General features: G+C 43.0%; 1 protein-coding gene across 2 annotated transcripts in view; it reads left to right on the plus strand.

The window, feature by feature from the left end:
* The first annotated feature begins 1,230 nt into the window (after positions 1 to 1,230).
* The window catches only part of ZFAND3 (zinc finger AN1-type containing 3), a 184,721-nt gene continuing 159,564 nt past the window's right edge, over positions 1,231 to 26,387 (plus strand). Inside the window, exon 1 of one of the 2 annotated variants that reach the window (XM_066618640.1) lies at positions 1,231 to 1,590. In XM_066618640.1, the coding sequence (XP_066474737.1) occupies positions 1,520 to 1,590 (71 nt within the window). In that variant the 5' untranslated portion in view covers positions 1,231 to 1,519. The remainder of the gene's footprint in view (positions 1,591 to 26,387) is intronic. The other variant, XM_066618639.1, reaches the window with a different exon arrangement.

The raw sequence follows: 26,387 nt of genomic DNA on the forward strand, positions 1-26,387 counted from the left end.
AAACATGTATAGGATTGTGCTGAATGTGGTTTCATAGCACCTGCAAAACAGATCCTACTATTGCCACTACATTTTTTTTCTTTTTTAATGGGATAATTTCAAATATCACAAAGTCCTGACAAGACACCCCCCCCCCCCACACACACACACAGAAAGTTGGCAGTGCAGTGGGAGGACTCCTGTACAATCAACAGCTGCAGGACAGGATGAAATGTAGCAGGCGAGGTTTTCACAGTCTCTGCATCTGCTGAGATGAGGGAACTAAGTAACTGGACTTATTTTTGCTTGCGGTGCAGCTCTTAACCCTTTCAGACTGAAGAGTGCTTAACCCATTTCTGCCCAGCCCAAAAGCGTACACATTTGATGCCTGTTGTGTATATGCAACGTTGCACAGAAATGGCTTACAGGCACGAAAGGGGGGGGGGTTTGAAGTGAAAGTTGGTAATTCTACAAATTCTATGGGGACATTTTTCTCCCCCCTGGATTAAAGACAAGAGGTTGCAGTCTTTCCTGGGAGTAAGCCCCATTGACTATAGTGGGACTGACTACTGAGTAGACAGGCATAGGGTTGGGCTCTGAGACTGCAGTCCTAGCCACACTTTCCCGGGAATAAGCCCCATTGACTACAATGGGACTTACTTCTGAGTAGACATGCGCAGGACTGGGGTCTGACAGTGCAATTGCTTACTCAGCAGCAAAGCCACATTTTTCAAAAGGGAAACGTGCCTGGGGCTGCAGCCTGAGCTCTCCCCAGAGCCAAGACCGCCTCCCTACAGCGAGAGAGACGTGAGCAAGCGGCGCTGGCGAGGCAGGCCCAGTAGGGACTGCCGCCTAGGCAGGGAATTCCACACGTGCGAGGGAGGGGAACCTCCCAGACGAGGCGCTGCACTGGATACTTCCTTCTTTCTTCCGGGTTTTAGCCCTCGCGCATGCGCACGGCCTTATCGGCCTCACCCCGGACCAGATCTCTTTGGACGGTACCATTCCCAAACATTCGGGGGGGCTATTTTTATTTCTCCTCGTGCTATTCCGGCGCTCGTTTGCCGTGAACGGTTTAATCTCTGGCCCAGGGACCGTCTCGCTCCTCACGGGAACGGCTCGTTGGGGGCCTCGGTCTCCTCTTCCACCCTCCGCGGTTCCCCCCTTCCTGGACGGTGGTACGGCCCGCTCCCGGTTGATCCTGCGGCCGGGCGAGACCACCCGACTCGCCCGGGGGGAGGAGCCGAGGGCATTGTTGGGTCAGGGGTGCGCGCTGCCCGCGGGGTGGGGTGTCGCGGCCCGTCACAGCCCCCTCGGCAGTCGCCGCCCGCCGCTCAGTGTCACCTCAAGCACCGAAGGGCGCGGCTGCCTCCCTTTCCGCCGCCGCCTCTGCCTCTTCCTTCTCACCCGCCCACCCCGCCGCCCCGGAGTGGTAGCGCCCGACTCCAGCTGACCGGCCTGGAATCCCGGCTTCGAGCCCCGGCCCGGACCCTCGCCTAGAGCCGCCCCCGGCCCGGCCCGGCCCGAGACCTGCGCCGCCATGGGAGACGCCGGCAGCGAGCGCAGCAAGGCCCCGAGCCTGCCGCCCCGCTGCCCCTGCGGGTTCTGGGGGTGAGTACGTGGTCGGCAGGGGAAGGGAAGGGGCCGCGGCCAGGCCCGCCTCGCCTCCGCGCGCCTGGGGGTGGGGCTGCCGGGCTGGGCTGCCCCTGTCCCGGTGGGGGCCGGTGGGGAAGGAGGCCTCGGCCTGGCCTAGCCTGGCGGCGCAGAAGGGAAAGGAGGCGAGCGGGCGAGAAGGGCTGAAGGCAACTGCCTCCCTCCCTCAAAGCTTGGGCGCCCCTCGCTCCCCCCCCCCACGGAGGGCGGCCCTTCTCCTCCCTCCGCTGTCAGGGGGCCTCTTCCCGGGGCTTGTGACCCTGCCAGCTGCATCACAGTGGTGGGGAAGCAAGGGCTGGAGGGCCTGGTCGCTCCTCTTGAAGCCCCCCCCTTCAAGGGGGGGGTGGCTAGGAAAAACCTCAGGGTGTTTCATTCTCTTGCCCCTTATATACACACACACATATCTGTATCTAAAGGATAGATGGATCTGTATATACGTTTATGTCTGTGGTATACATCTGTATACGTGTATGTATACACACATATATCTAGATATCTATATCTAAAGGGCAAGAGCATTAAACACTCTGTCATATGTATGTCTTTTCACATCCCTTCTCACTCTTTTTCAGTGATTCAGGCTGCAATCCTGTCCACACTCACCTGGGCGTAAGCCCCATTGACTATAATGGGACTTACTTCTGAGTAGACAGGCATAGGATTGTGCTCTCAGTCTCCTGCTGCCCTTCTCCCCCCCCCCCCCCCCCACAATCTAGCATGTCTGCAGGGTAATTCTCAGACACTGCCTGTGTCAGGTCTCTCTCTCTCTCTCTCTCTCTCTCTCTCTCTGGTCTCTAGGCATGACATCCTTGTGCGGTATTCATCATTGTAACATAGGAGCTGCAGAGAACTTTCCAAAAGGGAGTGGACTTCAAAGACTTTTTGTTCCCTCACCTTTTTCTCATAGTTGCCCACACACCTTGTATAGTCAGTGAAAATATTTGTTTTAGTTTTGTAGCTCTCTACAGAGTAGTAATAGAGGCATAAATGTGGTGGTGGTGGCACTGGTACAGAGGGAGTCTTGGGTACTACTTTGGGGGGTTAAAAGCAAAGTTATAAATGTGCCTGTAACTAACAGGTAGGCAACTGCTATCTAAAGGTTATTCCTTTCATTAAAAATAGGTGTTAATATCTGTGGTGAAGCTGCTCATTTTGAAAGGTTTTTAAAATATGATTTATTTGGAGATTGGAATAGAATCTTGGTTGAAATTTGAATGACTTTTTTCAGGAGTTACCTAGTGGAAGTATCCCTGAAAGGGAGAAAATAGGACAAGAGACTTACGTATCCTAGTAATATGGCCTTCGAGCGCCCTTCATTGTATAGGTTGGCTGAAATCTCAGTGTTTGTGGGCTACAACATGTGTGTTGTGTGCAAAAAATTTCAGGTAGGGCTTGGGAACGCTGAATCCTGGCGTGCTGCTCCCTATCGGTGTAGGCTAGGGGTGTCAAACTCATTTCATACAGCGGGCCGAATAGCATTCATGATGCCTGCTGAGGGCCAGAGGTGTTTTCATTAGGCAGGAATTGATGTCATTAAATAGGTCACAACCAAAAATAAGAACTTTTTTCTCCCTTAAACTCATTAGCTGCAAATGGCAGAAGAGAAAATATGAAAATCTTGAACTTATTGCAAGATATGGCAGAGCTAAATTTTCAAGTGGAGTGTTCTGCCCTTTCAGCAGTAACACCTTGGCATTGCTCAGCAGCTGAGACACTGAGGGCCAGATTTAAAGCTTCCACAGGCTGCATCTGGCCTTTGGGCCTTATGTTTGACACCCCTGGTGTAGACAATACTGAGTTGGATGGACCAGTTGCCTTACTTGGTAAAAGACAGTGTTCAGTGTCCAGTGTTCCTGTCAAGTGGTAATGTACATAAAGTTCCATGTGTGGAAATTGACACGCAGATAAACATTGGTATCTTGGAAATCTGAATATCAGTTTTTTCAAATAAATGGCTGTATTTGAGTGGACTTTATAACAGTTCTACTTGAAACATATTGACAAAGATAACACAGGCCTACAAAACTGAGGGTCAGAAAAGTTTTTCCCAAACTTTATGGTGGTTTGATATGAATTTGGGGTGCTGATTTCAAAAATGGCATCCGTTTTGCCCTATCATGCCTAGTTTTGGAGATATAGTATAGCCTTATTAGTGAATGGTTCAAGCAGCTTCCTCATGAGCAGCACCCCAAATATACCCAGGAATTGGTGTTAATGTTTAAGGAGGCAAAATGTGTGTTGGCCTGTGTAATGAAAGACTATGCACTTCATCTCAGTATTTGAATATCATTGATCTTTGTGGGCTCAGTGACCTTGCTGTAAATAGCCATTCAGTTGGTCATCTGTAACAATTTCCATCATAGAAAAGATTTACTGTCTGAAGGAACTCATTGGTAGAAGGCATTAAAGAAAGGGTATCTGTGGGAGGCATGTTAGGATATTTTGTGAATGTGTAACCTGAGGTAATATGGTGCCTCAGACTTGACACCTCCTTAAGTGGCTGTTTTCTTTTAAGGGGGGGGCTATAGAATATCAGCATCTAATAACTAGATTATAGTGGGTTCTCAGCAGCTGTTTGTTCATCTTGACGAGTTAAATTTCACTACTCTTTATAAACAAAATTCCATAACTTAGGCCAGTTTTGGTGCTTGATCCCTGTAAAACTAAAGGTGTGTGTGTTTCTTTAAATATGTAGTTCTGCATTGTGTATTTAGTGTCTTGTTTTGTGCCATTCTTGAAGATATGAGGATCAGAATTTCAGCCATATTTTCTGCACCTCCCTTTTTTTTGTTACTACTTACCTCACCTAGGGTAAAGATTTTGATTACCCTGCTCTTTGATCTGATTTTAAGCTTATTTCAGTTTGCATAAAGTATGTAACTGTCCCAGACTGGACACTCGAAAAGACTACACCAATTCATAAAGTGAAAACTATAAATTGTGTATAAACTTTTTAATGTGTGTGGTGTTAGGCTGTTCTTGCATATTTCATGTTAAAGTGCCTCTTCATCTGTTGATGAACTGGGTATTCTACCAGAAAGATGAGCTGGATATTCTACCCAAAAAAATTCCTCCATTTGGGATATCAGGTTTTTGGGGTAGTAATGTGGCCTAACTAGCAATAAGGAAAAGAAAACCAAACAACAGGCAACAGTAGTATCATTTTATATGGTTATCTTTTAAAAATATCAGGTAGTTTTCAGCAGTATTTATTTCATGTACAGTCATGCGTTGCTTAGTGACAGGGATGCAAACCGGCATCCCTGTCACCAAGCAAGGCTTGACCTTATGCAAAACCTCTGAAGGTGAGGGGAGCTGTGCTCCCCTCACCTCTGGAGGCTTTTCTAAGCTTCGCAGAGGCTGCGCACATCCACACACTGCTTCTGTGAGGCTCAGACTGCCCATTACAGGTGAAAACATGCCACTTACAGTTTCCCAGAGGTGAGGGGAGTGCGGCTTCTCTCAAACAGGGACTAGCGGTGGCTGTCACATATGTGGGCTGTCATTGCTCGGAACTTCGCTAAGCAACGCTCACCTATATTTTGATTTACCCTTGAACTCTTCTCATAAGATAGCTAACAATGCAATGAAAACATCAAAAATAGAAATGTATAATAAAATAAGATTATTTATTTGTTTATTTTGGTCTGAGAGTTTTTTTCTCCCACTTCAGTATTTTATTCAAGTTCCAGCAAAATCTTGTACCATCTCTTGAATCACTAATAAGCACAGGCCCTGATTCAAAGATGTATTGTGGATAATTATGCACATAGGTGGAGATTTCTTGGAAATGTCCATGCAATAATGTGCAGAGCTGAAAAGATATGCTACATTTTAAAAGGTGTTTTGTTAATCAGCATTGGAAACTTCAAAGAAACCCCCAGTTGTCTATGCATGTCTATGTGTGTGCCTTACAGGTTGATTGCATTGCAGCTACATTCCTGCATCTGGTTATTAATAGCAATGTTGAATGGCGATACCCTTGTAGAACTCCAGTTGGTGATTCCTTCTTCAGTATTCATAAGGAGTAACATTCCTTTTGGGTTTTCACTAATTTCTATATAACTACCTTATTGTAGTTTTGTGTCTGCCATTGTTCCCAGCTATTTTATGAGGCTTGTGTAGGATCTGAGTCTTGCTGATATAGTCTTGTGCTGCATTCCATATATCCCTTCACCAGCCTTATGTTCTTGGTAGTTGTTCTCAGAACAACTCTCTTAACTGGGCAGAGTAACTATTCTAATTGCCAAGTATAGTGACCCTCCCAGAAGCTGTCAGCTGATATGTCTGTCTGTCTGTCTTTTTAAAGGTTGTAAGCTCCCTTGGGAAGTTATCTTTTCCTTCACTTTGTTAAACCACTTTGAGAGCTTTGTTGAACAGCAATGTTCTGTATTAATATTCTTAATGCTAGGTCAGGCATTTTTTTCAGACAGGTGCTTGTTGAAAATAGCTGTGTGTTTTGCTTATATGTTTCCAGTTTTGGTGGTTCTTGAATGACTACCGAGTTTTAAGATCTAGGTGGCTGACTCCTTTCTTAAAGTGTAACTTACCAATATCGTAGTTCAAAGTGACCTAACAACTACTTTGACCACACTTCCTTCTTGAATCCTTATTGCCTTATTTAATTCATCTTTGTTTGTCTTTTTAAGCTTGCTAATTTTTTGTTCATAGTTTTATCCTCAATAAAGAAAACAGAGGTAAACAGCAATAATGGTTCATCCTTTGATCAAGGAGTGACTGTATGGTTTTCTTCTTTTAGCCAAATTGCTAGTCATTTGCCCCTTTTGTTGACTGAAAACTGAACTGTATCATATGCTGTTGGTCAAGCATCAAGAGATCATGCACCTGTTCTCTGTGCAGTTTTGTTTGAAAATATTCAAAGTGACTTCTGTTTATCTGGAGTATCTTTCAAGACACATGCTGAAGGGAAGAACACTTTTTAACAGGGGTGGAACTACCTAGTGAATCCAGATATCTTTAATAGCTAAAGTCTTGAATATTGAAATGGAGAAGCTGACTTGTTTTTATGTTTCTGAGAATTTAAGACAAATCACAAGCTCCCTTGGCAGTTTAATTGCAAGTCCCATGTCTGTTTTCCAGCCAAGTCAAACCCCAGAATAGCATAGATCGAGCTACATAAACATGCTTTTCTTGTGGTACATGGCATTGCAGCCAGCGTTTTGTGACTAGAAGCCTTGTCAGGGCAGTATCTGAGATCCAAAATTTTGGATCATTCTGAAGTCTGTACAGAAAAAAGACCTTTTTATTGAAATAGTTGTCCATAAGAATACCAACTGTAACACATATTGAGACAACTAGAGCAAGTACATCTAAAACATAGCCAGGTTTGTAACTGAATTCTTTTCACAGTTCTTATTTCTCTATCTGTACATATGCCTGCATGCTTATGTGCCTTTTCACCACTTCTTATCTGCAGTGGACATTTTTCTTAAGCCTAAGTTGTATATATTAAGGGTGCTTTGGGAAATGCCCCCATACTAATGTGTCGGGAGTGAATGTGATGCAGGTTTTAAGAACTTATTAACTGCAAAGTTCTTAAAGAACTGGGTTGTAAGTTTTTGATATTTGCATTCAGGATTTTCTGTTTTGGAGTCTTCTAACAAGTTCTTTTCCAAGTAATTACAGTAATGCAGTATGCTTTGATTTAACTTCCTGAATTGCATTTTTCTTTCATGAACCAAACAGTTTCCTTGGCCTTGGATATGAAAAGACTGTTGTTGCCTATGATGATGCAACTGAAATACTCATGTTTGGGACTAATATTTGCTAAAAGTTGGTTTAGTAACACAGTGACATTTTAAGGGAAATGCCCAAAGGCACATGCAAAAGTAAATAGGTCTTGAATGTGAAAATATTTACTCTTAACCTTTGCACTGAAATGTGTTCTTGGAGTGTTTTAATTGCATCAGACCTTAAAGTTCCTGCAATGTGATATGTGAAGTTGCAGTGAGTTCTGACTTTCTGCTTCAGAATGGCTTTAAAATAACATTTGAAGAACGAATTAGTTTGTTGCATTTAACAGTTGAAATTTTGATTTTTTTCCCCCCCTGGGATGTAATCATTCTGGCAACTGAAGTGCTAGTAAAGTTGTAACATGACAGAAGATGACAGGAAGAACAGAGAACAATATTTCTGCTATTATACATGGCGGCTCATTTCTTTTGACTGCCCAGTGTAGAGGAGCCGGCTGGTAGGCCTGAAAGAACCTCTAGCGTGGGGAGTATGGGATTAGAGCATTGTTTGCCAAACTTTTTAGAGGACCTAGAAGTTTCTGTCTGATGTTCAAATGCCAAACTATATTCGTTGTATTAGTGATTGGGCAGCAATCCCCCACCCCCCAAGTAGCAGCTTATATTGAATTTCAGTATTTCTGGATATAACATGCTCCTCCTTCATGTACAGTACTGTTCCAGGAAGCAAGGTAGCAGAACCTCAGGCTTTGTTTTGTGAATGAGCAGTCAGGATATTGGTGCTGGAACCAAAATTCAGTTTCACCAAGCCCAAGTATTAGCTGACCAGATAAACTGGTAATTCCTTGACAAAAAAAATAATCTGCCATTTATTGAGGGTCATTTACTAGTTGTTAGATAAAAATGAAACAAGTATTTGTTCTTTGTAAAGATCATAGTTTAGGGCAGGGGTCAGCAAACTCTGCCAGTTTAGGGGCATTGCAACAATTGCCAAGCTTCTGGATTGCCTAGCTCTGCACTGTGTGGAGCTTGGCTTGGGAACCCAGGCCCCTCACCTGATTTGCTGCACATTGGTGTTCCGGTGTGACTGTGGAGTCTGTGCACCAGAGTCCTGCCTCCAGTGTTTGAGTCCCAGTACCACCACCACCTCCTAAGTAAGAGTGCAATCTTACCTAGGCAAGAGTGCAATCTTACCTAGGTTCAGGGGTTGCTGACCCCTGGTTCAGGAGGTCCACATATTTTGGTTGACTTCAGTAGTGAAGACTGTCCCTTGAGGAAGAGGCAAGATCTTGTCTGTGACTTTATGTTGGAGTTTGGGAAGATCCTGAGGAATAATATTATCTCTAGGCATTAGCTAGGATCCAAAGTTTAAGAAAGAGATGTTGGTTGTCCCCACAGTATCCCTTGTCTGTACTCATTTCCCCTTAGGTGCTTATAGGTGATACGCTTATTCAGCAGCATATAGTTCCATACTTTATGCCAGGGATCTCCAAACCTTTTGACCAGAGGGCCGCATCAGATATCTGGCATGGTTTTGAGGGCCGGAAAAAATTTTTAATATAAAATTTAAATAAATAAATTAGAGATGGAACTTAGATGAGTGAATAAATGAATGAATGGGCTCATTCATTCAACTTCTCTGGCCCTCAAGGCACCCTCCAGACACAATCATAGCACAATTCTGGTCATATTCAGTTGAGTGGGCCAGAGGCTTTCAGGGGACAAGAGGTTGGCCGCGGGCCGGATAGAGGCTTGCCACGGGCAGCATCTGGCCCCCGGGCCAGGGTTCAGAGACTCCTGCTTTATGGGAATTGGGTTGGGATATTATATTGGGCTCAGGTTTTTTTGGCAAATATCTCATGGGTGAGTAGTTGCCAAACTTGTGGGTTGCAACCTACCAGGTAAACCGGAAGCAGGGCGTTCCTCCTTAAGGGGAGTGGCTCAGTGGCAGCAACAACAATGCAGTGATTGCGGTGCTGCTGCTTCCAAGCGACTTTTTAACTTACCCCGGGGGGGGGGCACTGGCCTCCTGCAGGGTCCTGGAGGCTCACAGCCCCCTCAGATCTCCTCTGTGACTGCTGTAAACAGCCCTTCTCTCCGATCTAAAGCTACTTCCTGTTTTCACGCTAGAAAACAGCTGGTGCTGCTGCAGTAGCAGAAGTTCTGTTGCCACTGTTGTCCTGCCCTGTAAGGGGGCAGTGACAGGGCTTCCCTGGCTGGGTTGTCATGATGTCCCAGTTTGATACTCTCTGTACTAGTGCTTAACTTCTGCATAAAACAAATGCTAGTTGGTTGCCTGGGATTGATCTTGTAGCTTGATCTGGAATTTTCAGACTATCTTTTGTCTGTTCAAAAGGCTGAATATGGGGCTTACTGAAACTGAGTTACTACGTATAAGAGTAAGATCTCTAACTTCAGCAATTACATGGGTATTAGCATAACTCAGAATACATTTGGAGTACAAAGAAATAATTCTCAGTGGCATTGTTGTGCTTGCAGCTAGAAAAATAAGACAGATATACTAGCCTAAAACAAATTAATTATTCCTTTTGATATAATGGCTACCTGTAGGAAGATGAGTAGAAATGTATCTTGATTCGTTTCATATTCCTAGCAACTCCAAGGTCTGCTGTTTCTAGTTAGCAAATGGAGAAGAAACTAGCACAGGTTCTTTAGAATGCTGTTGTATTTTTAGTCTTTCAGCAGTACATCATGTGCATGATGACACATTTTGTCTCGGATGTGTTGTTAAAATCTTGGGTGAGATAACCTGGAGTTTCCTATTTAGTCCAGATTTTCTAGTTGATACGTTGCTGCTGCTCAGAATAGAACTTTAAGCAGTATGTTTAATCTTTGAGCAGAGAAGAAAAAGAATGCAAGCCTAGGCATTTGTACTCAGAAGTAAGTTCTGATATATTCAATGGGACTACTCCCACGAAAGTATGTATAGGATTACAGCAGTGGTTTTCAAACTCTCATGGAAAGTTTGAGCCACTGTAAGTGCTTGTGGGGGCGGGGGGAAGGCAGCGATGGGATCCCCAGGATCGCACCGCTCAGGGGGCTGCAGGGGCTTGGATGCACTTACCCAAGCCTCCTGCAGCCCCCCTGGGGTGTGGGGAGCCCAGCGCGACCTTCTGCAGGGCTCCCTGCAGCTGTGAAAGTAAAAGTGGAGCACTCGCGCCCTGCCTCCGCTAAAGCGGAAGTGGAGCGTGATCACTCCGCTTTCACTTTCACAGCTGCGGGGAGCCCTGCAGAAGGTCGCACTGGGCTCCCCGCACCCTGGGGGGGGCTGCAGGATGTTTGGGTAAGTGCACCCAAGCCCCTGCAGCCCCCTGAGCGGTGCGATCCTGGGGATTGTGCTGCTGCCTCTTCCCTGCCTCCAGGCTGCCCCCGCCCCTTAAGGGGGCAGAGGCCAGAGCCCACTGGCTGGTGCGTCACGACACCCCAGTCTGAAAAGCCCTGGATTACAGCCTAAGTTTCATTGTTTGACATTGCATTGATACGTTTATGCCAGTTTATTACTGAGACATTCCTGTTTTCTAAACAACACTTTAAAAAAATCTGTCAGAAACATTTTGGATGGCCATCTGGGACTGCAGCTGTTGCTTCCCTGAAGTTCTAGGCAATTGTTTTTTTTTTTCTTAGTCTCAAATCTATCTTCTTCTGTCCTTGCAAAATTAAAGATATTTTGCCCTTTTGGGGAAACCAAATCTAAAGGCAGTAGAATTGGTGGTCTTTTTAAAATAGAAATGTCTTCCCCCCCCCCCCCCGGGGCTAAATGGTAGGAAAAATTCTAACACCTAAAATATTTTTAATTCTGACACTGAGGATAATCCAGTGAGAGAGAAATGCCCAAACTATTGAATTGTTCTGAAAAATGGATTCTTGATGACACACCAGCAGTAGGTAGAATATATCTAAGCACAAGTTCCAGTATTCTGTGTTCATTATCTGCATGCCATGTTTGTGTGTGCTTCACATTTCAGTTTAGCCGTTAAGGAGCAATTAAAGCTGTTATGTTTCAGGCTCTTCAGTATGAATATGGCAGGCAACTGTTTGTTTTTCAGTAGTTTTTGGTGTTAGGCTTCATGCTGCTTTTGCTGCTTCTTTAATAAGTTTGGGCCAATCTAAGGAGTAACCAGCAAAAACACAAATATAGGTTAAATTTGCTGCTCTTTGGATAGTGCATGTATGAGGGGCTTCTGGTGGATATGTGTGCTTCTTCCACTCATGCCAATGATGGGTGTGCTAGTTCTGCTCACTTTTATCTGTGGTGATGAGAGCTGAATGTGAGGCACGTTTCTCCCTTAGATTGGACATTACGGGGCGGCAGTTGCAGGTGGCGGTTTGTGTTCAGCAGAGTGCATGGAGGGAGGGTGTGGGGCTAATGTGTTCATAGAAAGCCCCTCATGTTTGCTCTCCAGTGGGTAGTGAACACCTAAACAGGGCTTTAGTCTCTCTTAGTGGTCTTGTAGTCAAATGTATACTTGGGCAGTGTGATTATAAATATCACTATCAGTTCTTACATTAGCTTTGTATGAATTAGTGTAAAGCTATTCTATCTTCAGTTTCAATATTTGTGTTTATTCAACCTTCCCATTGTCACAATAGTGCTATTCTAGGTGCCTCTTCTCATCTGGGAATATCAGCAGTTATAGATCGGAGTGCAACCTCTAGTTCACTGCTCTGTCTACCGCTGGTCAATGTTGATTATGAGGGGCATCTCTTCCCAGCCTCAACTTGAATGATTGTTTCAGTTCATCTGAGAGAGTTTTTCTTGTGACAGGGGACTGTGTATCTTACAAAGCTGACTTAGCCTAATGATCACACGCTAGCATCATAGATGTCCCAATGAAACTTCTTTCTCTATCTTCTTGAATGCTGGACTGAAGACTTACAATTTCACCACCTTTCATTACCTTATACTTGGAATGTGATATTTTCTCTTGGTTGATCCTGATAAAAATTCATCTTCTTGAATAACAAACTTCAGAGTTTCTTTAAAAAGATTACTTACAACATTATAGTTTCATAATTCTGGTAATGAGTGTTTTAAAGCAGGGTTCAGTTTGATGAAAATTGCTACATCTGTTGAGAAAGTGTAGATGGAGTAGATTCTCACTTGCTGTTAACTCTTACACCTGCTTTATGGGGAATCAAGGAAAGGGTTTCTTTCATTTGTTAAGCAGACCCACAAAATGATCTGTTCAGCCCAACGTTCTCTCTTTTTGCTGGAAGGAGTTTAATTTTTAATCAATGTCTGCTCATTTGACAACCAAGTTGAATAGTACTATATTTATGTCCATTGAACATTTTTGTAATATAAGATTGTAACTGGTTTTTTTATTGGCAACATTTGAATGTTGGGACATTCTGTTCAAAGCACAATAAACCAACGTTTCAACTACTTAAGCAAGAAGTAAAGTTTCTATAGAAGCACCACTCCAAATTGATGCAACCTTTGTGTGAACATATCTGTACTGAAACTGTTAAGGTTTCACTAAGAAATGGCTCTAACTTTATAAACTTCCATAAGAATTGCAACACTGCATGAAGTGCACTCTTGACATGGTTAAATGGTAATTTAGATAACAACAACCTATTCCTATGCAGCTGAATTAAAACAAAAATTTATGAGCAAAGGAACTGCAGACATAATATTTAATTGTGGTAGGGGCAGCTGTTCATCTTCATTTTTCTTTTGAAAGGGAATCTGTTTAACATCTTCATGAGACAAATGTGGGAGTAAATATTAGTAGTCCTATCTCATCACTTCATTTAGTAAAGGACAAGATCTTTTCTTTTGGATTGTGACTTTTGCCTGTTTTAGCTTGTTATGTAGGGGTGCAGAAAATCCACATCTTCCAGAGTTCCTGCCTACACAATTACTATGTTTAAAGGAACATGAGTCTGGTCTCTTTGCCTTTAGTCATCCTACTACTAGTTACCAAAAGAAAGATTTGAAGAGAGCACTCAACCATGATAACAATAAAGGTAGCTAATAGACTGTCTTACTCTAATCTCCCTAAAGCACTTTGCTAAAATATTGCAATAGCTCCCTGTTTTCTTGGACATGTTACACTAATTTGTCTGCGAGTTCTCTGCATCCACTTTCTCTTTGTTTATTTCTATCGGAAGGAATGTTCGCTTCTCTGACCAGTTGAAAGTACCTTCTGAGCAGTATGCGATCGAGCTACTGTAGCTTAAGATTTAATGTTTGTGCCAGATGTGATTGTTGTGTTCATGGCTACAAGTATGCCTTCAGAACAAACATTGAGAAAAACATAGAAAGGAATATTCATTGAAGCTTTAGTTGAGTTGCAGTCAGGGCTGTGGAGTGGAACATGACCTCTGACCCCACCCAAAATTGCTCCTGACTTTGACTCCAATTCCACAGGGCTGTGGAGTCAGAGGCAATTTTGGGTGGAGTCAGAGGTTTTGTATACAAACTCCACAGCCCTGCAATCTAAGGTTATCATCCGGTCCTCAATGGTATGCCAATTACACCAGACTCTGACTCCACAGTCCTGGTTGCAATATTGTCTGGCTTCAGTCCCAAAATAGGTACAAGCAGCTCTTTATTTGTGTGGGGCTTACATTCCCAGAAAATGGTGTGTATCTCAAACGGGTAAATAAAAACTGCTTTTCCATAAGAATAATGGAATTAATATGGGTTAGAAAAAAAGTCAGCAAGCGACTTGTAATGAGTGGCTGTTATGGAGGGAAGCTAATGGGAATGGGACAGCAAGACTATCGATGGCTCAAATAGTTTTTGTATCATGGTGTTTTTTGGGAAGCAGGATAACAGTATCTTTTGTGTGGCTTTCATATTTATCCCCTGTAAAATCTCTTGGTAACACTGCATAGCTGAGCACACACTTCTGCTCACTTTGGAGCTGTGTTTGGATCATCCTTGCCTAAGATAGCCAAAGCATTCCCTACTGGGTGCCTCTGTTAACTTAGCTGTCAGAGTTTGCATGACATCAACCTCCTCGCTGCTCTTCATTGTTTTTTTCTCTTCTCAAGCTTAAGGAATTCTTGGTGTGAAAGCTCTTCTTTGTGAGACTCTAATAAATTCTGCACATCTTCTAACTCGTCTTCTTCCTCAAGACTCACTTTCTTAGCCAGCTCTCAATGATCTTTCTGATAGTAGATGAGTTTCAACACTGAAATCTCCACATGGGCACGGCTTTCATCAAACCCCATTCATTTATGTATATCAGCCTTCCATGCCTCACTAACAAGCATGATAGAGTCTGTGGTGTTAAATGACTTCCAGAATTCTTTTAACAGTCATTATTTATTTAAAGAATTTATATCCTGCCTTTCTCCCACACACAACGCAACTTACAGATAAAACACCAGTGCAGATTATAAATTTAATAATAATATTAAAACATTGGAACATAAAAATAATTAGAAGAATAAAAAAGAACAGACCCTACTCAATCACAATGAGACTGTTAAAATTTCAGTTCATTAAAAGCACCAGCCCTAGATGTCAGCAATCAAATGCCTTCCTAAATAAAAGGTCTTGAAACGCTGTTGTAAAGTCTCCAAAGAGGAAACTGTTCTTAAATCCGGCAAAGGGGGGGGGGGATTCCACAAACAAGCCAGCACTGCTGAGAAGGCCCTATTTCTTACTGCCATCCCTCTCACCCCTGTAACTGGCAGGACCCCTTCTGGCCTTGGAGGTGGGGAGGATTGTATGGAAGGAGGTTCCCTCAGATAGCCTGGTCCTGAGCCATGAAGGGCTTTAAAAGTCAAAACTAGCACTTTGAATTGTGCCTAGAAATGAACAGGTAGCTACCAAAGCAGTGACCCAACTGAGTTGAACCGACAAACCCCAGCAACCTCACAGGCAGCCGCATTCTGCACTAATTTCAGTTTCTGGACAGTGTTCTTGGTCATTGGAATTGCTCCTTTGACTTTAATCCAAGGTGGTTCATGTAGACAGGCTTTCTGTAAACTCCCGAGGAGATTTTTACAATAAACAAAAAAGTTCTATCTTTTAAGAATAAACTACATTCCAGATGGATCTTTTCACTCTGGTAATCAATCTGGCCGTGTTGCCTCCCATACTGACAAACGGCTGCAACTGACTTTCTTGTCTCTCGCCCAAGAGCAGTCCAGCTCAGCTTGTCAGCCTCTTACTGTTCATGGAAGCTTTCAGTGATCTTGGTGACCGTCAGATGTTATCTTTGGGCTTTGTGGTGGCTCTACACTCTAGACCAGGCGTATCCAAACTTTTTGGCAAGAGGGCAATATCATCTCTCTGACACAGTGTTGGGGACCAAGAAAAACATAATTAATTTACATTTAAAATTTGAATAAATTTACATAAATGAATATATAAGAGATGGAACATATGAAAGAATGAATGCCTCATGATAGCTCAAGTTCTATAAAAGACCTTGCGCAAAGCAAGGCCAGCCTTTTCTTTGCTGCCACTGCTGATTCACTGATGTGAAATAGCAACACACGGAGGGAACCCTCGGCCTGCAGCTTGCACGAGAGGTCAAAAAGTCAGCCCTCAAACTGAGAGTACTTATGTTGGGCCAACACAGGTTCCAGCAAGTCTCCAGAGGGCCAGATGCTCAATGGAAACTGGGGGCTCCCCTTGGGCCGGATTGGGGGTCCCCGAGGGCCGCAAATGGCCCCCGGGCTGCTTTAGACCAGACCTTCTGCATGAGGTCTTAATTGACAGTCTCCCCTGTGCAATAATAGTGCAACTCATTATTGAACTTAGACATGAGACAGTCACAGGAAATATTTCCAGTAACTCCCCCCTTGGTGTTTGCAAAGAAATGAACTGGTAAAAAAATTTTTAATGTACCTTTTAAGAGCACAGGAGTTTGCAGAGTGATAGACAAGTACCTGTTTCAGCTTGCAGCATTAGACCCAAACAGTAAAGTGCAGCAGTTCTTAGAAACCTTGAAGCTGGGGTTCAATTTTATTCTCTCAAGAAATATATGTTGGTGTAGAGCTGTTTCATCCATTATAAAACTCTACTGTGCAGAGTAGCCTCTGTGATAACCTTCAGTGTCAACAAACTGCTCAGTAGCCACGGCATTCACAGATGCTGCCTACCTGCTCCTTTGATGTTGTGGTAACCATATCTTCACTGAAAGTTAGCGAACCAGCTGGAGCTTGCTATGAATGACTTCACGGGGCCTTCTTCCTCTTTTAAGCAGTTCTTCCATGATTGAGGAGGCTGTACCTTTAGTCAGGAATGTGGTGAATGGTATGTTGCACTGATTTTTGGCCTGTATATCCTCTATGCTCAGCATTCACTTCATGCATTTTATTATGGCACTTGTAGCATAAAAGGTGGTATTTGCACCTTTAGCTGTCCCTGATTGAGCACTTTTTAAAATCTTCTCTGCATTGTCCCAAATGGTCCAAACAGTTATTTCCTATAAGCCAAGCATGTGGCCAACATTCAAGAAACACTTCCCTCTGTGGATTCAGTTCCCTCTGTGGATCCCTCTGTGGATCATGTACAGCGTAGCATCCATTGTAATGGCTTTTCATTCTGCCTTCTCTCTAGGCTTCCCAGGCAAGACAGATGGAAGCTTTCCAGATAGGGTCTCATAGTGAAAACTTGTCAAATATTATACTTGCTGGCCAGACATGTGGAAGCACAGGAAGCTTAACTGGGCTATTTCAGAGACAAGCCCGTGCAAATTGCACTTCCAATTTTAATTTGTAAATCACACTATTTTGAAAATATGCAAATTAAGACCATGTAAATTGAGAGCTACCAGTATAGCATTATGAATATACAGTGAATTAATCTTGTCACTATATGTGCTTTCTCACACAGAGCATCTTACTGAAAGATCTCTAATGACGTGTATGTGTATTGTAAAGCATGCAACACTTATACGTCAGTGAAAATTCTCAAATGCTTTATGTTTGAAGCTGATAAAATGCTGTTTTGTTGGTAGGTATCAATATCATGTGGTCTGACTTGCAGGAGAATCAATTGTGTCTTTAAAACCTCACTCCTTTAACAAAAATCAATGTCTGATCGATAAAATGCATTTTTAGCTGGAGAAAGAGACTTCATCAGTTTGCCAGAGAAGATATTGATTTTTGTGTTACATGCAACAATTCTTTATTTTTAGATCTTGCTAATCTTGTTAGTATATGATGAGGAAATCGGATGTTTTATTTTTGTGATCAGAGAGGTCTTCATTATGCCATTCTTTTCAGAGAAAAGAGAAAAACCTGGCTGGATATAGTAAATTTTGAAACTTAAGAAATGTGAGCAATCCCCAAATTTTCCCACAATTGAGGAATATAACAAAATTGGTATTTACTGCTAACCTCTTTAAACCTAACCCTTTAAATCTGAAAAACAGACCACTTGCAACTCATACACACTGTATTTACTCCAGTAGGCTTTACATGCTAGTGAGAATTTATTTTGAGCTACAGGAATTGAGAAGTTGTAGTATTCATTCAGTCTTTTATTTCCTGCCTTTCTTTCCCAACAAAGGGCACTCAAGGTGGCTTACAAATAAAACAATACTAAACACACATGCTCGCTTGCACGCGCGCGCGTGCTCTTTCTCTCTATATTTAGAGAGAGAGGTGTGTGTGTATATGCATGTATATATATAAAGTGTGTTTGTGTGTGTGTGTGTATGTATATGTATATATATAAAATTAAAAACAATAGTAGTATCTTGTTGTATGAAAACATTTTGCTACTGGAATCTGTGTTTCTGAATTTTGACTTAAAACCACAATACTCAAAAAAGGTTGTAATCTAGGAAATGTATCAACATTGCTTTAAGGCAGTAGTTCTCGAACTTTTCCAGCTCGCCCCTCCCCTGATCCTTGTAGCCATTGGCCACAACTCCCAATTACAACACTTCACCTCAGCTACCCCCAAAATGGGGATGAAGGTGTTATAATTACACAAGAAACAAGGCTGCCAGCACTCTGAGGCTGCAATCCTAACTACACTTACTTGAGAGTAAGCCCATTGAACAAAATAGGACTTACTTCTGAGTAGATCTGGTTAGGATTGTGCCCTGAGTTTTTGTTAGCAGCACACCTGGAGGGTTTTGGAAAGGGAGGGGGGAAGTGATGAATTTGCTGGGGGAGGGGAAGACTTTGTTTTATGTGTATCTGCTAATTGCATACTGATGCAAACTGAGACCTAGGGACTGTTTGGCTGCAATCCTAATCCCACTTTCCTGGGAGTAAGTCCCATTGAACACAATAGGACTTACTTCTGAGTAGACCTAGCTAGGATTGTGCCTTTTGTCTTACAAAAGCAACCAACAGAGTACCCCCCCCCCCCAAGGAGTCAGGAGGGAAAAGGGCAATGGCTAAAAACGAATGGCGATTTTTATTTTTAATCAATTTTTTTGAGACAAAGCCATCAAGAGTGGCTTTTTTCTTTTTTGAAGGGGAAGAAAAAAGAGAAAGGTGAGGTCATGGTTAAGCTGACACAGACCCCAAGCCTATGTAGGTCTACTCAAAAGTAAGCCCCATTTGAGTCCTAGGAAAGTGTGGAAAGGATTGCAGCCACACACAGCAAGATTACAGCTCACCCCAAAGTAGATGGGGGCTGCTCACACACATACACCCAACATGCAGATGCCACCCCTGTTCCCCCCAGGCAAGATGGAGGTATGCAGGCTGGGGCATTTGGACACCCCCCCCACTAGGAGCAGGCTGGCTCCTTCCTTCCCCAGCAGAGGAAAGCGCTGCACTGCCTCTGTTTACTTTAAAACCTGCCAGGAGTGCACCCTGTGCTGATGAGATGCAGCACCCCTGCACTCTTCTCTCCTTCAGCTTTGACCAATCCCAGGATGCCCAGGGCGAGGGGCACACTGGGAAATGTAGTCCTTGGGGTGAGGTTGCACATGGAGAGAGCTCCATGATGAGATGTGGCACCTCTGCCTGCCTGCCTGCCCAGCCAGCCTTCTCTCCCACCTCCCCCCACCATGTTTCACACACCCTCCCAGCCTCATGCTGCCCCACCCACCTCGTTCACAGCTGCATAAAAGCAGCAAGTCAGCAGGCAGCACATGCAGCAGAGCAGCCTCTCACCCTGAGATTCCTGGAGATACCCCTGAAGGCTAGCCACACCTCACTAGGGAGTCGGGATGCACAGATTGAATATCTCAGCCTTAAGGTAATAAAAAAAACATGTTTATCTCTTGACCCCTGTTTTAAGATGGTACAAAATTTAGGGTGGGATGGGACATGATGATCTGGTAATGAGGTTAATCCATAGTAGGGCAAGTGTGTGGAGAATTCTGTTTTGTGGGATGTAATGCAATGGGCTCTCTGTATTCTTTCTAGCAGTATGATAGTAAGCCATTTCTGACTAGTAGAATGTGCATGTTTCCAAAATGTCTTGCTTTGAAGATGCCTGGGTGGTGCACTCTAGAAATGATGGTTCTATAGACAAGATTGTGAGTTACTTGATCTCATTGGGGTGTAATGAGGCTTAACATCAATAGAATGCTGCCTTTTGATTCCGTATAATCTCATTTGGCTTATTTATTCTTTTCACATTTACTATAAACTCCTTTTAAATTTTTTAACCCTTGATCACATCTGTCTTGCTGCATCCCTTCTTGCTCTGCTTGTTCTAGTTAAATTTTTATGAGCTTTTCTTTATTTACTGTTGTGACATGGAAAGTAGGAAATTTCCTTCTCCTGAACATGATTTCCGTGTATGTTTCTTTCTTTAAAAATTAGCCTTCGTTTTCTTAATGCTTTTTTCCTAACTGAACTTTTCTTGCTTCTCTCCCCCAGCTTAGTTCTATTAGCTTCCTATATCTTTTCTCTCATTTATCTTTTGTTTGTTATAGGTTTTAAGTTTGCAGATAGGTTCCATGCTTCATGGTTCTAGCACTTGGTACTTGATAACTATTAAAATATTGTTGCTTATTAAGTTGAAATAATGCAGTATATTGCAAGCCCAGTAAGCTTTAGCATAACAGTAGTTTTATCAAATAAGGTATCTTTGCTGATATATTAATGTGGTATAGGTATTGGCAACCTTCAGTCTCGAAAGACTATGGTATCGCGCTCTGAAAGGTGGTTTTGGCACAGCGTCTAGTGTGACTAAAAAGGCCAATCCGGGAGTGACAATCCCTTCCACACCGGGAGCAAGTGTAGTCTGTCCCTGGTCTGTCTCCCTGGCTATGGGCCTTCCTTCTTTGCCTCTTTGCCTCAGACTGTTGGCCAAGTGTCTCTTCAAACTGGGAAAGGCCATGCTGCACAGCCTGCCTCCAAGCAGGCCGCTCAGAGGCCAGGGTTTCCCACTTGTTGAGGTCCATTCCTAAGGCCTTCAGATCCCTCTTACAGATGTCCTTGTATCGCAGCTGTGGTCTACCTGTAGGGCGCTTTCCTCTCTTCAAGATTCTCCCCAAGATCAGATGTCCACCCAGGCTCCTCAGCATCATCAGATCCTTCCACAAGGACATGAAGGGCACTGTTGTCTTCAATGGCTCCACATCAGACCCCTTTGACAGCCGAAGTGGCGTGAAGCAGGGCTGTGTTCTAGCACCAACCTTGTTTGGGATTTTCTTCGCTGTCATGCTGAAGCAGGCCTTTGGAACTGCAACAGAAGGCATCTATCTCTGGACCAGATCAGACGGAAAGTTCTTCAACCTCTCCAGACTGAGAGCAAAGTCCAAAGTCCAGCTGAAATGTCTGCTTGACTTCCTCTTTGCCGACGATGCAGCTATCACTACCCACTCTGCCAAAGATCTCCAGCAGCTCATGGATCGTTTTAGCAAGGCCTGCCAAGATTTTGGACTGACGATCAGCTTAAAGAAAACACAGGTTCAGGATGTGGACTCACCTCCCTGCATTACAATATCTGCGCATGAACTGAAGGTTGTCTATGACTTTGTGTACCTTGGCTCAACGATCTCCGACACTCTTTCTCTCGATACTGAGCTAAACAAGCGCATCGGTAAAGCAGCTACCACGTTTTCCAGACTCACAAAGAGAGTCTGGTCCAACAAGAAGCTGACGGAACATACCAAGATCCAGGTCTACAGAGCTTGCGTCCTGAGTACACTTCTGTACTGCAGTGAGTCATGGACTCTCCGCTCACAACAGGAGAGGAAACTGAACGCTTTCCACATGCGCTGCCTCCGACGCATTCTCGGCATCACCTGGCAGGACAAAGTTCCTAACAACACAGTCCTGGAACGTGCCGGAATCCCTAGCACGTATGCACTGCTGAAACAGAGACACCTGCATTGGCTCGGTCATGTTGTGAGAATGGATGATGGGCGGATCCCAAAGGATCTCCTCTATGGAGAACTCGTGCAAGGAAAGCGCCCTACTCGTATTAATGTGGTATGCATGTCCTTTTTTTTAAAAGAGGAAGGTTCTGTTAAGTCATTATAGTGGGTGGTGAGCTCTAAACTTGAAGCGGCTCTACTCTAATTAGAAGGGCAGGACTTGACTAATATGCATAGTTAATAGTCCAAAGGGACAAGTATGAAATCCCACTAGTCATTTTCCTGTGGATCTGTATCTTAATGATGAGAGTACTTTAGATGAGATCACAGAAAGGAGTGCCAACTAAATGGTGACTACTTCCTGTCTTGCTCCAGTGATTTGCAAGGACTCCAGTCTTACAGGATTGAATCTTCTTAAAAGGAAGAGCAAGCACATTATTATACAATAAACCATTTTAATAGCAAAATGAGTAAAATAAGACATTGAGGAAGAGAATGGAACTTTAATTTCAAAATCATAAGTTAAGCCTAATGCATTTATTTAAGCTAATTGAATCTAATAGGCCAATCAAAGGACAAAATTGTTCTCATTCAGATAAATATTGTTTAAATCTCAGTTCTTGTTTTTTTGTGCTGTTTAGCTGTTCTCTGTAATACCAAAGTTCTTTATGTACTAAGTGCCTGAAACTGGAATGGATCAAGTCTGTCATTAATTCTGCTGCCGTTCTTTAAAGAGTAGAGTTGAGATGCATATGCATGTTGATCCATAGTTGCTTGACTTATCACCATGTACCAGTGGTTCCCAACCTTTAGGAGCCCACAGTCTACTGAGGCAAACATTAGAATTGTTGTGAACCACATGCAACCCCCTCCATCCCCACCACACAAAAAATACAGTTCAATTTGGTAGCCCACCAAAGAGCGCCTGGCGGGACAATGGAAATGCCAGCTGCAGGTCAATGGGGAAGCATTTTGCCGAGTGAGCATTCCTCCACAGTGTACTAGAAAGAGTAGAGAATGGACCCTCCCACAGCTGGCACGTCAGCAAGCGCTGGTTAACTAGAGAGGACATAGAATGAACTACTTACAGCCACAGCTGACACTTCAGTGATCCATTGGGGAGTGCTTGCTTGCAGAGACACTGGAAGTAATCAAAGGTGATCATCTTTTTTTCCCCCTGATACCTCATGGATCACTTCTCAGGGTTTGATAGCCCACCTATGGTCCCCGAACCACAGGTTGGGAACCACTGCTGTACGGGAAATGGACTATGAAGTTTCTTTTTGAAAGATTGAATGCAGTTGTACAAGCATGATAGAGTTTAATTGTGAGTCTTGGTAAAAGTTTTTTGAAAAGTGCTTTTAAAATGGGAGGCTGCCACGTTTTAATCGTCTCCTACTGAGCCTTGTTTTTGCATGGCCTAACCACTTTCCTCTGCCCATTTGGATGGCCAAAATGGTTTTCAAAACTTGTGATTTTGTCCCTTATTTGTTTACTTTTCTGTGAAATTTACTTTCAACTAAACAAGGGTGTTCAGGATTGTGCCACAGGAAGTGGTATTGACATCATGCCTAGATGCCTTTAAGAGGGGATTGGACCAATTTCTGGAGGAAAAGTCCATCATGGGTTACAAGTCATGATAGGTATGTGCAAGCTCCTGATTTTAGAAGTAGGCTACCTCAGAATGCCAGATGCAAGGGAAAGCATCAGGACGCAGGTTATGTCTTGTGTGCTCTCTGAAGCATTTGATAGGCTACTGTGAGATATAGGAAGCTGGACTAGATGGGCCTTTGGCCTGATCCAGCTGGGCTCTTCTTATGTTCTTATGCTGCAGCATACTTGCATATTCTGCAAATTTTGATATCTGAGCTCATATTTGAAATTTTCGTTACTGTGGGTTGAACACTTTTAACACATGTATTTCTGTGATAAACTGTGGAATTTGAGTGCATGATTAATTAAAAATGCATAAAACTGTTCTAGTTAAGCTGCTATTCTTCCCTTTAACTGTGGAAACTGGTATTTAGTAATGACAGCTTTTGATGAGCAATGTGATCTTCACAACTTGTCTTTAAGGTTTCTATGGCAACTCAGCAAAAACAAGCAATTGACACTAGAGAGGTGAATGTAGAATAAGTTAATGTTGCTCTGTGAACTAGAAACTTATGGGCAGAACTCTTATGTCATATTCAGACAGGTTTCTAATACATTTTTGTCATTGCTACCTGTGTGTTGTCAGATTGTGGCACGGCAAAATTGTAAATAAAACTTGAATAGGCCTTATTTGAAGGTTTCTGCACATGCGTGCCTTCTGTGTTTCTTTAAGAGATCTTCTGAATACACAGATGCTGGGAAGGTAACATTAGAAAAACTGAGGACATGTTCTCTGTTGATTTGGGGACCTGCCCTAGGATTTAACTGCAAAAATCTGGATGAAAATTCATGCCTTACAGTTGTATGGGAGCCTTAAAGTGCAATCCTATGCATGTCTACTCAGAAGCAAATCCCATTGAGTTTAATGGAACTATTAAACCTATTGCAGCATTAGGAATTATCCTATGTAAGCAATAGGAAACCTGAATGGGACAGAATTAGGCCACATAAAGGCTTGATTTGTCATCAGTGGGTGAATTAAACTTACTGCTGCTTGAATTAAACCTTCCACTGTCTGTCAGATAAGAACTAGAGGATTTTATTATAATCTAACTTTTTCCCTGTTTTTTCAGCTCAAGTGGCTGAAGTATCATTAAATTATTGGAACTGCTGACACAGGAAACTGGTTGTGTTACCTTAATGATAAGGAAGAATCACTTTGGTGCCCTCACCTCAATTTGCTGATGTACTAACCTGCTTCTGACATTTGTTTAAAGTATCATTTTTATAAAGAGCAAGCTAGTTTGTGTAGTAAAACTGACTTTGGGGAAAAAGGATAGAACTGAAGCTTAACTTCTGGTAAAAGATTATCATTACGCAAGAAATAGTGTGTTTTATATATAAAAGACTATTTTGAACATTGGCACAGCTGTGGCAACAGAAATTTGTGAATATTAGCAGTTTTTGTCAGAAGACATTACAGCAAACAGACATGCTTAACTAACAAAACTATTTCAATAGCATTTTAGTATTGTATATCATTTAAGAAATGAGCCTTTTGTCTGTTCATTTTTAATTATTGAATTGCCATAGAGAAGGTTTAATTTTTAATACAGTTGTATTATCCTTGTTGATGTAAGCTGAACATATTCTCAGACAAATGTGTACGTTTTATAATATCAACAGTTATTCCTAGGGCTTTATAGGATCAAATTCATTATTAATTTTATATATTTTGTTGGTATGAAATTAGGAGCTAGTTACCAGAGAGGAGGAGGATGATAATTAGAATAAAAAGGCATGGGTGCAAATTTGGGCTATAAGTGGAGTATAAAAGATGAACACTGGGCTTAATGAGTGCTCAGAGTGGAGCATATAGGCGTTCGCAGTTTGCAATACTGAGAGTGATTTAAATGAGATGTGAGGAAACAAGCTCTGTTTCTGCTAAAAATCAACTAAGTAGATGCACAGGTAAAATTATATTTGTCAAATTGAGTTTGTGAACTAGTCAGTGGAAATGGTCAGTTGAAATGGTACAGTGTGGACTGGACAGCTGTATCTTTAGTAGCTCCTACATAAATGGCGCACATGCTGCTTATCCCAAATACCACGCATGAGGGCTTAGGAACCTCAGAAATGTTGTGGGATGTGGTGGGAGAGCTGCTGTGGGAAGGGGAAATCACAAAAGCTGCTTCAGTGAGATTTTCAGGGAGTTCAGCATCCTATAGCAGCTTTTGATGTTGCACCCCACATTTCCCAAGGGTCCCCTGACCCCAAGGAACTTGGGAGCTGCCCTAAAGAGGGAGGATATGGGGAAGAGAACACTCATGCTACTCTGCAGGAGTTACTTAGACTGGCAAGTAGGTGTCATATTTTTGTCTGTGGCTGACCAGCTGAAGAGGCAACTTTCTTTCTCCTGTGAAATTGTACTTCAAAAGATTTTATCATAGTAATTAGTTTGCAGTAAAATGCTTTGCAAAGTCTTACATAGACATGAAAGGAATGTTTTTAAGGTAAGCCTAAGCTTTCTGTGGATCAACTGCTTAACTACAATTTGTCTTCACTTATTTTTCAGCTATATGCAACTGAAGTGGATCAAATAGAAACATATGTTAGGGAAGTATGAGCAAGGAATGAGCAAGTATGTCTCAGCATATTCTGTATACCAAGGTCACTTTTTATACTTCATTTGTTTTCTCGTTTCAAAGCATTATAAAACTGCTCTAATACACACCACAAAACTGTATTAGTATGTTATGTTATGAGAAATGACTTGATTGACTACAATGGGACTTACTTCCTAGTAGACATGCATAGGATTGGGCTCTCAATCCCCTCACAGAGGCGGATGGTGTGCAAAGAAGGAGCGGAGGCCTCCCTGCCAGCAGACTTTCTTCCCCTGCTCGCCTCAGCCTAGGAGCTCTCCAGAGTGGGCTGCTGTGAGACAGGGAGTACTGTGGGCTGGCAGCCCAATCCTATACATGTTTACTCAGATGTAAGTCTCATTTTAATCAGTGGAACTTACTCCCAGGAAAGTGTACATAGGATGCATCATGGGTGCATGCTCCCTCTGTCTGACCTCCCACTGGGCACCCCCAGATGCCCCACCCCAGTGGGCACTGGTAGGCAGGGGAAGATCCAGTATTTGTCTTGGGGGGGGCATTAGCACTACCTAAACTCTAGAACTGAGATCTACCTACTGGGTAGACCTGGGCTCCCA

This window comes from Tiliqua scincoides, chromosome 1, assembly GCF_035046505.1.
Source record: "Tiliqua scincoides isolate rTilSci1 chromosome 1, rTilSci1.hap2, whole genome shotgun sequence".
Taxonomy (NCBI): Eukaryota; Metazoa; Chordata; class Lepidosauria; order Squamata; family Scincidae; genus Tiliqua; species Tiliqua scincoides.